General features: G+C 46.1%; 1 protein-coding gene across 4 annotated transcripts in view; it reads right to left on the bottom strand.

Moving 5' to 3' along the window:
• Positions 1-9,531: 9,531 nt before the first annotated feature.
• The window catches only part of Mtmr12 (myotubularin related protein 12), a 67,271-nt gene continuing 61,152 nt past the window's right edge, over positions 9,532-15,650 (bottom strand). For 2 of the 4 annotated variants that reach the window (NM_172958.4, NM_001356498.1), the window contains exons 15-16: positions 15,004-15,165; positions 9,532-12,270 (exon numbers count right to left, since the gene is read on the bottom strand). In NM_172958.4, the coding sequence (NP_766546.1) occupies positions 11,701-12,270; positions 15,004-15,165 (732 nt within the window). In that variant the 3' untranslated portion in view covers positions 9,532-11,700. The remainder of the gene's footprint in view (positions 12,271-15,003; positions 15,166-15,650) is intronic. The other 2 variants (XR_001781539.2, XM_017316630.2) reach the window with 2 other exon arrangements.

Below are 15,650 nucleotides of genomic sequence, written 5' to 3'. Positions count from 1 at the left end.
TCACATAGACAGTCTTGGTTAAAATTACAAAACAAAGTACATGACCCTTAAAAGAAAACTCGTAGGAAGGGGGGAGTGTTGATAGGTTTGGGAGAAAGACAAAAGCAGGTGTAAAAAGGATGAACCAGACTGCGTTACATACATGTGTGAACTTGTGAAAGAATAAATGTAAGTATTCATATTTTAAAGCAGAAAGGCTCTCCTCTGCGCTGGGCAGGAGGATTGGCTTTGACAAGGCAGTTCTGAGCAGGAACAAGGAAACAGTGGGCGTCTTGACACTGGCTTGTTTTTCTTGTGAGGTTTGAAAGCGCGAGGCCCTTCCCTACACTAGCTCAAGTTGCCTGGGCTCCTTCAGCTTAGGTGCTGTCTCTTGGTCTTAGGAATAATGGCTAGTCTGTTGGGGGATTTTCTTCTTTCCTGAGAGGTGCAGTTAAATTGCATGGCATGAATGACTTCATTTTGCCCTTCAGAGGCCTGGTGAAGAAACTCTAGTTGGGACAAGGCCACCCCTAAATTCCACTGAACACTGATAAATCTGATTCCAACTAAGGCATTTACAAAAGGCAACACATATGTTTTATACCACTGAGAGTAGATAAGATACCCAGTCCACAGGACTCCTTGAGTCTAACAAGAAAAGCTAAATGTTTGCAGAGACCTGGGAAGGGAGTTTTACTAGTGTCTTAACCTGGGTTAGACTAAGCTAGTTAGGTGTCAGGGTTAGAAGCTTTGACATGATCCCTAGCTGATCATGGAGGGAATTATGCGCATCTTCCAAGGGGCCCTTCTGTAGCGAATGGTTCCTTGCTATTTGGTCTGATGCTATTTGCACACACCAGCAGATCCCCAAGAACAAGAAACCCTCAGGAAAAGAGTTGGTGTATCGTCTTCATCAGACAGTTCTGAGCACATGCCACACAGATGCTCAGAGAGTGCACCAGGGGTTTCTTAGCCCATACATACATACACACACACACACACACACACACACACACATGCACTGGCACACACACACACACATTTATTCGTTCTGAAACAAGGTCTTATGTATCTCATGTTGGCCTCCTTTTTACTATATATCTGAAGATAACCTTAAACTTCGGATCCTTCTGCCTCTGCCTCCCAAGTGCTGGCATTAAGGGCATGCACCACCACTCCTGGCTTTAACTCATACACACTTATATTTTATGTATGTGTTGGCATGCATGTGGTGCCCACAGAGGCCAGAAGAGATCAGATTCCCTGAAACTGGAGCTACAGATCGTTGTGAGCCACCGTGCCGGGATCTAAATCCAGCTCCCCTGCAAAAGCAGGGCGCGCTCTGGCTTGCTGAACCGTCTTCCCAGTCGCTCAATTGTGTATTTTTAAAAACACTTACTTATTTTACACATAGTGTTCTGCCTGCATGTCAGAAGAGGGCACCAGATTTCATTATAGATGGTTGTGAGCCACCGTGTGGTTGCTGGGATTTGAACTCAGGACCTCTGGAAGAGCAGTCAGTGCTCTCAACCTCTGAGCCATCTCTCCAGGCCCATTTGTGTACTTTTTATTGTCTGCTTTCTTTTTGCTCTCTTGGCTCTCTGTTCTTTCAGTGTTCCTCAGGACTGCTACATAAAGACATTACTTGTACCCATATTCCTGTATCAGAGTCAGCTTCGGATAGGACCAAACTAAGACATACAGATCTTAAACAATCTGCTAGGCAACAGCCACAGCAGCCAGAAGGCCACAGAGTAGGACTCTGATGCAACTCTGTCTTAGTTACAGTTACTATTGCTGTGATGACACACCATGACCAAAAGCAAACTGGGGAGGAAAGGGTTTGTTTGGCTTACACTTCCACAGCACTGTTGATCACTGAAAGGAAGTCAGGACAGGAACTCAAACAGGACTGGACCTGGAGACCATGGAGGGATGCTGCTTACTGGCTTGCTCCTCATGGCTTGTTCAGTCTACTTTCTTATAGAACCCAGGACCACCATCCCAGGGATGGAATCACCCACAATGGGCTGGGCTCGCCTCATCAATCACCAATTAAGAAAATGCCCGGCAGGCTTGCTTCTAGCCTGATCTTACAGAAGCTCCCTCCTGTTAGATAACTACTTTGTGTCAAGTTGACATAAAACTAGCCAGGACAGACTCTCTGAGATGAAAGGAGCCCTGCAGCCATAACTATGACAGAATGTCTAGTAACTGTAATCATACATGCACTCCTTGTATATTTTATAGCATGTCACAAACTGACCTAAGTTAGGGCAATGGTTAACCTTGATCGTCAGCCTGACTAGACTGAGAAGTGTCTGTGAGTCAGACACACTTCTACTTTGTGTCTAAGGGCTGTTTCCAGACATGATTTACCAAGGAGAGAAAATCTTAAAATTAGTGCCATCACACAGGCAAGGGTCCAAGTGGAATTCAAGGGGGAAAAAGAGAAAGGCCGAGAGAGCAGACATTCACTCACACCCTCCTTCTGGCTCCCTCCCTCTCCTCTTAACCCATCCTGACCATAGGTGAACAGCCAGTCTTCTGCTTTTGTGGAGCAGTTTCTTCTGAGTTAAACATTCCACTCTGGAGGAAGGAAGCTTCTTAAAGCTCAAGAAGGGGAAGCACAAACCCTTCGGCAAACCTCTATCTCCAAAAATATTTACACTATGATTCATAACAGTGGCCAATTACACTTATGAGCTAGCAACAAAAATAACTTTATGGTTGTGGGTCACCACACCTGTGTGATCGCAACATTAGGAAGGCTGAGAACCAACTGTAAAGGAATATTTCTTTAAAAAAAAAAGATTTTATTTATATGATGAGTACCCTGTAGCTGTCTTCACACACACCAGAAGAACAGGGCATCAGATTCTATTACAGATGGTTGTGAGCCACCATGTGGTTGCTGGGATTTGAACTCAGGACCTTTAGAAGAGCAGTCAGTGCTCTTCCAAACCACTGAGCCATCTCTCCAGCCCCTATGTGGTTGTTTCTTAAGACTGAGGAAAAACAACTCAGGAAGTTCCTGAAATTGACTGGGGAAAAACAACTCAGGAAGTTCCTGAAATTGACTAATCCACAAAGCCCCTCCATCCCTAAGGTTAAATAAGTAGTAAGCAGCCTGGAAGACCTCTCTCTCTCTCTCTCTCTCTCTCTCTCTCTCTCTTTCTCTCTCCCCCCCTCCCTCCCTCCCTTCCTCCCTCCCTCCCTCCCTCTCTGAGGGAAAATAACTTTTCCCAACATAATATTTTTATTACGTATTTGGGAATTTTGCATAATGTTCCCTGATCATGTTCGCTTCCCATTCTTCCCACCTTTGTGCACTCCTCCCACACACACACACACCAAAAACAAGCAAAACCTATAAATCCAATTTGTGTTGCCCATATAGTCATTGGAACATGGTCAAACTCCCAGGGGCCAGCCCCTTAAAGAACATTGAAGACTCATACCTCTTGAGCTTCCTACAAATAATTCAGTGATCTCCAGGTTGCTCATGTGGGGTGGACGGACTTTGGCTTCCAGCACTTTTGAGTTGTCCCTGTTTCTGTAATGCCTCACCCCCACTCCATACTAACCCCAATAAACTCATTGGTTCACCAAGTTTCACTTTGAATGTATTGCTACTTTAGTCTCTCACTAGTCTCCATAAGGGGAAACTATATGCTCCATATTTACCACCTTTGATGTGTACACTCAGAACACAGGCGAAAGGCTACTTTACATTCCCAAAGCCTCACCTCTAACATAGTCAAGAACAAGAAAGGCTAAGCCCTGCTTCTGCATTTCTGCTTCGTTCAGTCCTTGGGAAAACAATTATTTACAGAACCATCTTAAAAGACAGATCCTCTGCAGAAACTTTCCGTTGCAAGTCAACCTCACTTCCACAGAGTTACTTCTGGTAGAGTAACCCTGGCTGAGACTTGTATACGTTATACGGATTTGTAACACAGGGTACAGTTGTGTGTGTCTGCATATGGGTATAGGCACCGGGTGTCTTTAAAAGCCAGAGGCATTGAACCCTCCAGAGCTGAATCACAGAGGGTTGTGAGGCCATACGGGTGCCAGGAATTGAACCCCGATCCTCTAGGAGAGTAGTAAATACCCCTAACCACTGAGCCACCTCTCTAGGCCCCAATTTCCCCGTCCCGGGGTAGACTTTTGACAACACCTGAAGTGCTTGTACTTTATAGATGCCTTAGGAACTTCCTGTCCAGGACACACCCATGATAACTGTTCGTGGGATGGTAATGTTCATGAATATACTCTATAATAACGCTAAATTTATATTTATTTGTTTATTTTATGTAAGTACTCTGTAGCTGTCTTCAGACACACCAGAAGAGGGTGTCAGATCTCATTATGGATGCTTGTGAGCCACCATGTGGTTGCTGGGGTTTGAACTTAGGACCTTTGGAAGAGCAGTCAGTGCTCTTCCAAACCGCTGAGCCATCTCTCCAGCCCAACAGCTAAATTTATTACACATTTACCTCACAATAGACACTTTACATGAAGAAGTTTCCCAGAGGTTCCACAAACGATGACCTTTTACATAGGGAGAAACTGAGAGCCAGGCGAGGTGAAGCTTCATAAGTTACAAAGCAAGGGGTTGGACTTAGGCATTGGACTTCAGGGAGCCCAAGTTCTTATCAACTGCATTTTGTTGCCTCTCATGAGGCCAATGCCAGCGTCAACTTGGAGAAATACATGAAATGTTACAAAATATGAGAATCTGGTAGCTGGAGAGATGGCTCAATGGCTGGGGGCACTGACTGCTCTTCCAGAGGACCTGGGTTCAATTCCCAGTACTCACATGGCAGCTCACAACTGTCTGTAACTCCAAGATATGACACCCTCACACAGACATATGTGCAGGCAAAACACCAATGTACATTTAAAAAGTTAATATTTAAAAAAAAAAAAAGACCTGGAGAGATAGCTCAGCTGTTAAGAGCACTATCTGCTCTTCCTGAGGTCCTGAGTTCAAGTCCCAGCATCTGCATGGTGGCTCACAACCATCTGAAATGGGATCTGATGTCTTCTTCTGGTGTTCTGAAGAGAGTGACAGTGTACTCATATACATAAAATAAATCTTTCTTAGTTTTTTTTTTTTTGTTTTTTGTTTTTTTTTTGTTTGTTTGTTTTTCGAGACAGGGTTTCTCTGTGTAGCCCTGGCTGTCCTGGAACTCACTTTGTAGACACCGCTGGCCTCGAAGTCAGAAATCTGCCTGCCTCTGCCTCCCAAGTGCTGGAATTAAAGGCATTGCCACCACGCCCGGCTTTTTTTTTTTTTTTTTTGGTTTTTCAAAAATCTTTTTTAAAAAACTAAAAAAGAAAGGCTGACTTGGTGATATGAAAAGATAGCTCTCAAAGTCTGTTTATGAAATCAAAGATGTGCAGAAACCTGCATTGGGAACAGAATCCGTCATGCAGCTGGGCCCCCAAACAGAGCCAGCGGAGAACTCTCTTCACCAGAAATCTGACTGCTATATTAAAAATAATTTCTGTTGGAGACTGGGCAGATGAGAGACCAAGAACACTTTAAGAAAAGGCTCCTCTGTCCATGAGGATTGAGATCAAACAGCATCTTTAATGTCAGCCTTGACACATGCACAAAATGCTTTCTACCTTGAATAATAGCAATTCAGAGTTTGAATGGATACACACACACACACACACACACACACACACACACACACATGAAATCAAGCCAAAAAATGTGACTATGTTAAGACGAATCACTGAAAGTATATGGGGACATGACAAGAGGGGACCAGAGGAGGAAAAGGTTGAGAACTGTAGTCTAGACAGCAGAAGATAAGCCGAGAGACCAAGAGAATAGAGAAAAGGGGCTGGGGGAGGGGACAACATTCCTTCCTCAACTTCCAAATGACCACCCACATCGACCACTTTCCTCTTTTCTGAATTCCATCATATCCTTCTGGGGTCAGGTAGCTTGGTAAGGCTGGGGCATCTCTTCTTCCTTAAATGACCAATATACTACTGTATGTATTTCCCCTCCTTTGTCTCCAATTATTTCTAGGAGGATTTAAACTTCTTCCTAAATTAGAAACTTCCCGAATACAAAACCTATAGCCAGGCATGGTGGTACATGCCTTTAATGCCAGAACTCCGGAGGCAGAGGTAGGGAGATCTCTGTGAGTTTGAGGCCAGCCTGGTCTACATAGTGAGTTCCAGGTCTGGGAGGGCTTCATAGTGAGACCCTGTCTCAAAAGAAACAAAGGAAATGCCTATCAAATAACACAAGCTTTAACCCGGCTTAGTTTTCCAACTGTCACAAAGTAACCACGGACCATCAGACAGCCATGGCCACTTGGTTACTTTTTCCCACTTCCCTTTTTCTCTTTCTTTTCACTTGCCAGAGATTGAATCCAGGAGCCTTGCAGTGCTAGCTGGGGTATCCTACCACTGAGTTACATCACAAGCCTCTGTGTTCTGTTGTTTTGATGTAAATTTAAGTACAATGAAACACCTGCCCACTCCCCCCAACTCCAGTCAAGGTTGTCCAAGGCTGCCCTGGTTTAGAGCTCAGAAATTTGCCTGCCTCTGCCTCCCAAGTGTTGGGATGATTAAAGGCATGCGCCACCACGCCCAGCCTATTTATTTATTATATGTAAGTACACTGTAGCTGTCTATCTTCAGAAGATGACATCAGATGTCATTGCAGATGGTTGTGAGCCACCATGTTGTTGCTGGGATTTGAACTCAGGACCTTCAGAAGAGCAGCCAGTGCTCTTAACGGCTGAGCCATCTCTCCAGCCCTACTGAGTCCTTTCTTATCCAGCCCTGTCTTCACCTGAATTCTTGGAAGCCTCAGCAGATTCACCTACAAACTGGATCAGTTTGGGCACAGGCTCTTTCATCCCTCTTGGTCAAACAATTGTAAAATCTATCAGGCTCCTGAGGGGTAAGCTGTGGCATGCCTGCATTCTTTCCCTACCCAGGAAAGGCATGCACTGTGCCTGTTTTGCTGGGGTATAGCAAGCACTGCACTCACGATGCTCACACTGCTGTGAAGGTTTTTTTTGGGGGGGGGGGGGTGTTGGTGTTGGTTTTTGTTGGAGGTGGTGGTGGTGGTTTTCAAAATAGGGTTTTTCTGTGTAGCCTTGGCTATCCTGGAACGCTAGACCAGGCTGTCCTCAAACTCTTAAGAGATCTGCCTCCTAAATGGTGGGATCAAAGCTGTGTGCTGCCATCTCCCGGCTGTGAAGAGGGGTTTTTGAATATACCTTCACTTAGGACTCAAAGGCAACAGCTTTTTGTTTTGTAAGACTATAAAGTTTATTTTTATAAGTGGCCAAAAGGCTCATAATTTCCACAACTATACACTTCATACTCTTTAATTACTGAAGACAAGACTATAATCTAAACCACAAAGTAGGCTACCAATGCCTGTTGTTAAAGCATTAAACCACCAATTGAACAAGATACTTTCCTCTTGAATATTTAAATACATGTAAATTGTATGCAAAACACTGGCTGCATTACCCAGGCCAGTCAGGCTTTCAATTTCACTGGTAAACACTAGGATACTTCTCTGGCAAATGGGAATCCAGGCAAACAGGACACTTCTCCTTTCCCTATCCTAGTATTTTTCAGGGTGGTGTATGGCCTTTAGCAAGGGTTGCTGGGAGATTCCTGATAGACCTATGAATTAGTGTCTTCGATGCTATTTATTACAAAGTACCTCCCCTCCTCCTCCCCCAAAAGGGGGGGAGGGATGGTTTATCTTGGCTCACAATTTGAAGGTACAGTCCTCCATGGCAGCAAGCCCATCAGGTGGCTGGACACGAGTGAGCAGTCAGACAGCAGGGATGGCTGGTGCTTAGCTGGCTTTCTCATTTTGTTTGGCCTAGGCTCCACCAGCTCAGGGACTACTATTGCCCAGGCTCAGGGTGTGCCCTCCATTTCAGTTAAACCTCTTAGGAAATGGCGGCACACACAAGCCCTTAAGTGTTGCCTATGTGTACATGTGCACGCGATTCCAGATGCTTGGCTCCAATCTGTCCTGCCCCAAGGATGGCGCTGTAAATATGGACCATAATAACGGTGTAACCATTGCCCTGAACAGCCCCTCTTTGACTACGGATCAGAGGAGCTCAGAAAATGGGCTTTAGTCAGGTTATAGTCTGTCCCACGGAAGGTCAGGAGGAAGCATGAAGCACGGGGCTAGCTCTCAACAGGAACCATCTCCTATTGTCCTTTCTGGACAGGAAACACTCCATTTTATCCCTTCATTAAATGCTTTCCACACCCTTGGCCAAAACCAAGAAAGGAACGAAACTGAGAGACCACAGATTGCACAAGACGGAGAGATGGGGGAATAAGAAAGCTGTGTCTTTCAAGAATATAACAAATATCTAAGAAAGAAGTCTGGGAAGGGGGCTGAGGGAGAGATGCTGGAGAGACGGCTCAGTGGTTAAGGACACTTGCTGCTCTCAAAGAGGATCTGGGTTTAGTTCCCAGCACTCACATGGTGGTTTCACAACCACCTGTGACTTGTTTCATATGATCTGATGGCCTCTTTTTGTCTGCAGGTAACAGGCACACATGTGGTACATATCTAACACACATGCAGGCAAACACAAATGCATATAATATAAAAGTCAGTCGGTCTTTACAAAATAAGTCTGAGTGGCAACAAGAGCCTATTTAAGATTCCAGGAGAGTGTCAGGCAAGGCTGGCTTTCTGGACACAGGAGGGGTTAGCCAGACTGGGAAGGGTGTTCCAGGTGTGGACCAGCAAAGGCAGGGGAAGCCGGATCTGCAGGTGGGATAGGTCAAAGAAACAATCCAGAACAAAACGAGCAACATGTTCCAACTCAGTGTTAAACAAACTACATAACACTCTTCTCCTAGGTCATTTGCTCAGGACAAGCTCACCTTTCACATCTGGAAAGAAAAACAAAGCTGGTTTCCCTGCTTTATGAACTCAGGTCCCTTCCAGCAAGAAGTCAAACTGAGACATCATCATCTATCTATGATAGACGACCCCCCTCAGGGCAAAGATGCTGCACTAGCTCATTTCAAGGACACACAAGCCCTTTCTTTCACTCACCCAATTACCTTGTCTTCAGATAGCTAGAAACCACACTTACTTACTTTGTGTGGGGACACAAGACAAGAGGGTATGTGTGGAGGTCACAAGACAATTTAAAGGGGTCAGTTCTTTCTGTTGGGTCCTGGGGACTGAACTAGGGCCCTAAGACTTGGTGGCAAGTTCCTGTACCTGCTGAGCCATCTATCTCATCAACCCTCTTCAGAGCATCTTATTATCATTTGGAATTTTGAGTATTTGTCTGGATGCTGGTTGCCTATCACCAGCCAACCACACGAGTGTTCATACATGCATATACGCAGAGGATAGGAAAGGGTGGAGGTGTGGGGGTTCCTGGAAAGCACAGCTTTGTGCTTCCCTGGGCTCTGCCTGCTGTGGGGCCTGCCAGAACCCAGGACACGTTTATCAAGTCCTGAACGAATGAGGAGGATAAACTAGGAGCAGACCGTGCACACCAACCATGGCGCTGTTTCAAAGTTGTGCTTTAATCTCTGCAGTCAGCTCCAATGCAGTGAGACATGTATAAACTTTCATTAACACCCAGAAAATAAACTGCACAGTGAAGCTGACTCAGTCTAATAGCTTAATCCCTTAAATTTTTAAAATTTAATTAAAGCTAGTTTATCTTCAGTGTAAAAACATAGAGGTATAAACAAATGCAAGTGTTATACACAGTAAATTATTAACAGACACTTCCAAACTTGCACAGTGTGTTTTAAACAAATGGTCTTATTGTATCTTTTAATGTTAAGCATAATCCACATCTCAATCTTGAATAAAAATACACAATATATAAACCCACGGGAAGTTCTGTACACAAATCCAAGTTATAGAAATCTGGCTTCAAATATAAATACATAAGTCATAACCACACAGGTCATAACAGCTTATTTACTTTTTCTATTGTGATTTAAAAAAATAGAAAAATATTTTAATGCACATTCAACTGCTATACCAAGGGTCATGACCATGTGCCTTTAAACCATACGTTGTGAAGTACAAAACATCACAAGAGGCATTTTTTGGAAAGAAAATCACTAAGACTGTAGAGTCTACCATATAAACATTCACGTTATAATATGGTAACAAAAATAGTTCTCTCCGCTGAGGACTTGGGAGGCAGAGGCTGAGGGTGTGGCAGAGGCTCAGGGCGTGGCGGTTAGTGCTAGTTTAGAGAAGCCCAAGGAGCCCAGGGAGAGGGAGCTAAGGACTGGTGTGTTCTAAGTTCCTAGCGCAAGCCTAGCACGAACCTGGCCTGAAAGACTCTTAAGGCAACCGAGACTGAGTGCATTTGTCCCCAGAAACACAAATCCTGACCTCCCCTCAACTTGCTGGGTCAACACACCAACCCGGATTGTGCATTATTATGGAGGGAGACGAGGAAAAATTATCATTATGTATGAAAGATGATTCAGTGCAATCAGAAAGGATTCTTTGTGAAGTTTCAAAATGTCTTATTGCCCATGAGCAACAGAGACGCCCTCAACAGGACCTCTCCTGACCAGCAAATATAGATAAAAGGCAAACACTTGAGGCAGACTCAATGAGGTCCCTCGCCCACTCCCACTCTTCACACCGTTTGTGGGACTGAACAGGGCTCTGTTGAGAATGATAGGACTGAGCCTTACAAAGGATTCTTTCAAACATTAAAAAAATATATATCTTTAAGACAGCAGATCCAAGGTGACTAGGCAGAGCTGGGTTTCTTCTATGGCTTTTGACATCGCTGAGGCATATATGAGTGATAACTGCTTCTGACACGACCGCTTTCCTGTGAAAGCCACATTCGAATTGGCCTGCCCACCCCAGCATCTGTGAGGGTAACGGGGAAGGCAAGGGGACCAGCTGAGGGGCTGCAGAGAGGCACAGTCCAGGTGTGGTGAGCAGAGGGCCAAATGTGTGGTCAAAACTGAGGGCTCCAGGAATGAGCTCCCCTGTGGAAGACAGAGGACTGCCCCCAGTTTAATCAACAGGTCACAGCAGCAGGACCCTGGGACGATGCACACCAAGGTAGACTCATAGGATGGTATGCATAGAGCAGGAAAAGGGAAGGTGGGAGTGACAGCAAAGGAAAAGGGAAGGAGGCTGCCCGCATCCTGTGTTGTTACAGCCCAGGAAGGAGGGGCTGAACATTAGGATGGATGACACCAGCAGAACTGTCCAAGTTCTCTATGGGCTGCGTGTGTGTGTGTGTGTGTGTGTGTGTGTGTGTGTGTGTGTGTACACGCACGCATTGGAATATGCTATGGTTTAAGTCAAGGAATATGCTATGGTCTAAGCACATCCCTGAATACCTCTTGTTCGGAATGGCTACATAATTATCTTGGCACAGAAACAACAGGAGGGAGCTCTCACAGCAGCCTGGCCGTGAGCCATTCTGTATACATATAATACAGATGTCAGGAGACGACCCCATCCTATGACAGGTCAAGGAGGAACTCCGTCCTATGCATACTAGAGGCATGGCTTTCATTGAATGTCTTCCAGAACTGTGGAAGAAAAGGAGAACAAGCTCTCTTCCCAAAAGCCTCTGCTCTTTCCTTCACACCACTGGGCTAACACCGTGACACCAGTCCAGGGAACAACTGTCCCACCATACAGTGTGCCTCTTTCACAGTCCCTGAGGAGACAGGTCACACGTCCCCTAGGTCCACAAACTCATCTTCTCGTTTGGCCAGGTCATCTTCGCCTCCTAAAGCTTTCCAGCCACTGGTGGGTAAGACAGGCTTGGCCGAATGTCGCTGGAGCAGTGCAAAGGGGAACAAGGAAGACAGGCGGACTGAGTTCCTGAGCAGGCCGGGTGCCTCTGCATGGACAGCCTCCTGCCTGTGGTGTCTTGCCTCTATCTTCTCCTGCAAGCTCTGCACTTCCTCCATCATCTCTAAGAGTTTGCCCATGGTGGCCACTCTGCCACCACCCAGGATTTGGGCTTCTGGAATCCAACGTAAATAGCGCTGAGCCCACACCTTGATTTCCGGCCCCTCAATGTGAGGCAACAACAGGCCGTGGTAGTCTGTGGGCTTGCTATGCCAGCTGTCGTAGAACTCCCTTGAGCTGTCCTGGAGGTCATCGGAAGAGTTAATAAGTTTACTAATTCTCTTGCCTAGGAGGTTCTTGATTAAATGATCTGTTTCTTCCCTGAAAAATCCTCTTTTGGGAGATGACTTAGACTGGGTAAGTGGCAAAGAAAGTTGTCGTTGATGCTTTGGAAGAAAACACAAAAGAATATCTGGTTAGGAGGCAAAGTCACAGTTATTTTCATTAAAATAATAATAATGATGATAATAATAATTAATATAATGAGCATCACCATCCTGCTATGAGCAGTGTTGAGAGACCTAAGAACTGCCATCTCATGTGTATCTATTCAAATACACAGTGCACAGGAGAGACTGCCTGCTTATGGTGGCAGTGAGTGATCTGTGTGATACACCATCAACAAACAAGAGAAACCTGACATACGTGGGGCTGCACACAAGGCATGCTGGGATAGACTGGTCCTTCAGAGAAGGGTACAAATAGACACAAAGTACTTTGCAGGAACCAGTTTAACACATGCTAGTGATTAAGGGCAGTCTTGGGGGCTTTTTGAGACACAGTTCTGCTATGTCGTAGCCTTGGTCAGCCTGGAACCCTCGGTCTACTGTGGAGAGCACTCTGGTCAGGAGGAATCCTTCTGCTTCTGCCTTCCAGTCACTGGCGGTACAGGGGTGTGCCACCACTCCGGGCACTGCTTGGTTTGTTTTTTGTTTTTTTTGAGAGCTCTTCTCTACAGCCTCTTCTGCACATCTTCAAGGCATCAGCACTGACTACCTGAAGATATCATCCCAGGGACAAAATAACCTTTTAGCTTATCAGGCACTCAGTGGAGTTCTAGCTGAAGTCATGTCTCTCTTGAACAAGGGCAATCAATAGAGAAATGCGCTCACTTGGCTAGACAGTCTTGTCTGACAGGCTGCTCAGAGCAGGAAACATGGGAGCATTTAAGTTTTGTTCCTGCTTGCTAACTTTCTCTGGAATAAAGTTAGGTATTACATTCTGGGTACACTGTGAGAGGGTTATGAAGACAGGTCAGAGGTTGTGGGGACTCATCAATGTTCAAAGGAAAAGGCACAAATGCAGGAAGAGGAATCTTACAGGAGAGCAGTGGCTGATGCCCATAACTCCATGCTTGGGAGGCTGAGACCAGACACAGCCAGGAGCTTAGGGCTAGCTTGGATTACACAGGGAGTTTTCATGTGAGCCTTGCAATGTTGCTCACCCCCACCCTGCCTCATTTACACAGCCTGCAATCCTGCCCTCTGGCTTGAATCTTCCCTCCCAACCTCTTCTGGAGCTGACATTACCTGCCATTGTCTCTAAGAAGAGACAGTGAGGACATCAGATAAGGGGTGCCTAGCTGTCCGAGCAGCTCCTTGCCCCACAGGTACCAGTCAGTTCTGTGACTCTAGCCCACTCTCTAGAGGACAAGCAGGCTGCCACCAGGGGGCACAGCACACCACAGAAAAGCACATCTTTGCATAAGATGCAGCAAGCAATCTTGCTCTACCAACAGAAAAGGTTAGCATCCTGGGCCTGAGGACAGCTAAGAAGGTGACATGACAGGTCTAGTGCCCAGCAGCTGACACTGTCTCCAAGTGCTGGCCATGGCTCACCTGCATCCAGTCTTTCTTAGACTAGAACCTCGTTCCACGCCTGAACCGGTAGGGCTCCCAGAGGCCTCGAGAATCAGGCAGAACAGCAGTGGGAAAGCTAATGACACGCACAGGTGTAGACCTGCCAGCGCTATGGGCTCTGAGAGCCTAAGGGATCTGAGAGAGATTCCAGGCCAGCTGACAGAATGCAGACCAGGGATGCTGTTTAAACTGTGCATCAGTTAGAGAACTCTAGGGCATGTTAGTAAGTAAAATCAGGAACAAGTTTATCTAAAAGAAAATAAGGACTTGTGTTTTGTGGTTTAGGGCATAGGCGGGCGAACTCCGGTTCATGGGCCGAAGCTGGAGGGGACAACTGTGTAAACACTGGGGCACAGCCATCCCCCTGCAGTAGGAAGGTAGAACAGACACGGGACAGACAGTGCAGACACAATGCTTGTCACTCTCAGTTTATAGGTTTATTAAGAAAAGTCTTGGGGGGCTGAAGAGATGGCTCAGCAGTTAAGAGCACTGACTGCTCTTCCGGAGGTCCTGAGTTCAATTCTCAGCAACCACATGGTGGCTCACAACCATCTGTAACGGATCTGATGTCCTCTTCTGGTGTGCCTGATAACAGCTTGAGTGTACTCATGTACACACAATAAATAAATAATTCTTTAAAAAGAAAAAGAAAAAAGCAAAGTCTTGGGGCTAGAGATACGGCTCATAGGTAGAGCACTGAGTGCCCTTCCAGAATTCAGGATTGATTCCCAGCACCCACATGGGAATCATGGAGGCTCACAGGGACTATAAGCCCAATTCCAGGGGGTCTGATGCCTTTTTTTCTGGGCTTTGTGGGCACCAGACACACATGTGGTACACAGACATACATCAGATAAAATACAGATGCATATAAAATAGTAAAGTTTTTATTAAAAACAAAGAAAAAGTCTCGCTATGAGCTTTATGAACTGGCAAATGTGTGGTAAACTTTCCGAATCAATGCTCCCTTTATCTACCAGCCACACTCAGTGTAAGAGGGTAAGAGGTACAATTCCATGCAGCACAACTGTAGTCACAGCAGTCTCAGTGACAGCCATCAAAGCAAAGGTGGATTTGCTAAAGTAAGGGCATCACTGAGACCCTAACCCGAGCACCACCACAGATCCCAACTGCACGCCATAGGAAGAGGCAACACACCAACAGAGAGATCCATAAAGTAGCCTTTGTCCTCACACACATGGGATGGAGGCGCGGGTGGGGTGGGGTGGGGTGGGGTGGGGTGAAGACAGCACATCTTACTTTGAAACGTGATCCTTTCTGCTGGCCTCTGTCCAGTTTTGGCTTTTCCACATAGAGAGGGTTTCTAAGTAACGTCTGTGCTTTGGGTTCAAACTGTACTGACCAGTCCCACACGGTGAGCAGAGTCAAAGGCTTGCTTTGTGCATCCAGGTTTTCCCTACCCTGCCAAAACAAGCATAGGTCAGCATAGCTTCCAGGGACGGCTGGAGAGCAAACACACGTTCTCAGAAACAGGCTTCAGGAAGAATGAGTGCCTGTGGAGGTACTGTGTTTCTCAAGGGAGACGCCCTTGGCAGGGAAGATGGTGGAAGGCCCTTATTTCCAGTGCTCTGTGTCTGCTTTCAGGCTGGGTTTTTTTCACAGTAACCTGGTGAGTTAACCCCTACCTTCCCATATTTGCCATCTGAGGAAACTGAGGCTAAGAACGCACAAGTGAACCACCTGAGGGTGTGGAGCAGGCAGGCTGCGAGGCTGTCACTGAGCGCAGGGCTGTCTAAGATGCAGCTTCCCTGTTCCTGCATCCTCTGGGACCCAGCAATCTACCAACTCAAAGTCAACCACAAAGCAGGAGAGGGCTAGATGAAGGCACAGGCTGAGCAGGGACCAAAGTCAAAGCCCAGCTATCTTGTTCCCTGGGAATCCATTCT

Source organism: Mus musculus, chromosome 15, assembly GCF_000001635.26.
Source record: "Mus musculus strain C57BL/6J chromosome 15, GRCm38.p6 C57BL/6J".
Lineage (NCBI taxonomy): Eukaryota > Metazoa > Chordata > Mammalia > Rodentia > Muridae > Mus > Mus musculus.
This window is presented reverse-complemented; position numbering and strand designations above follow the sequence as displayed.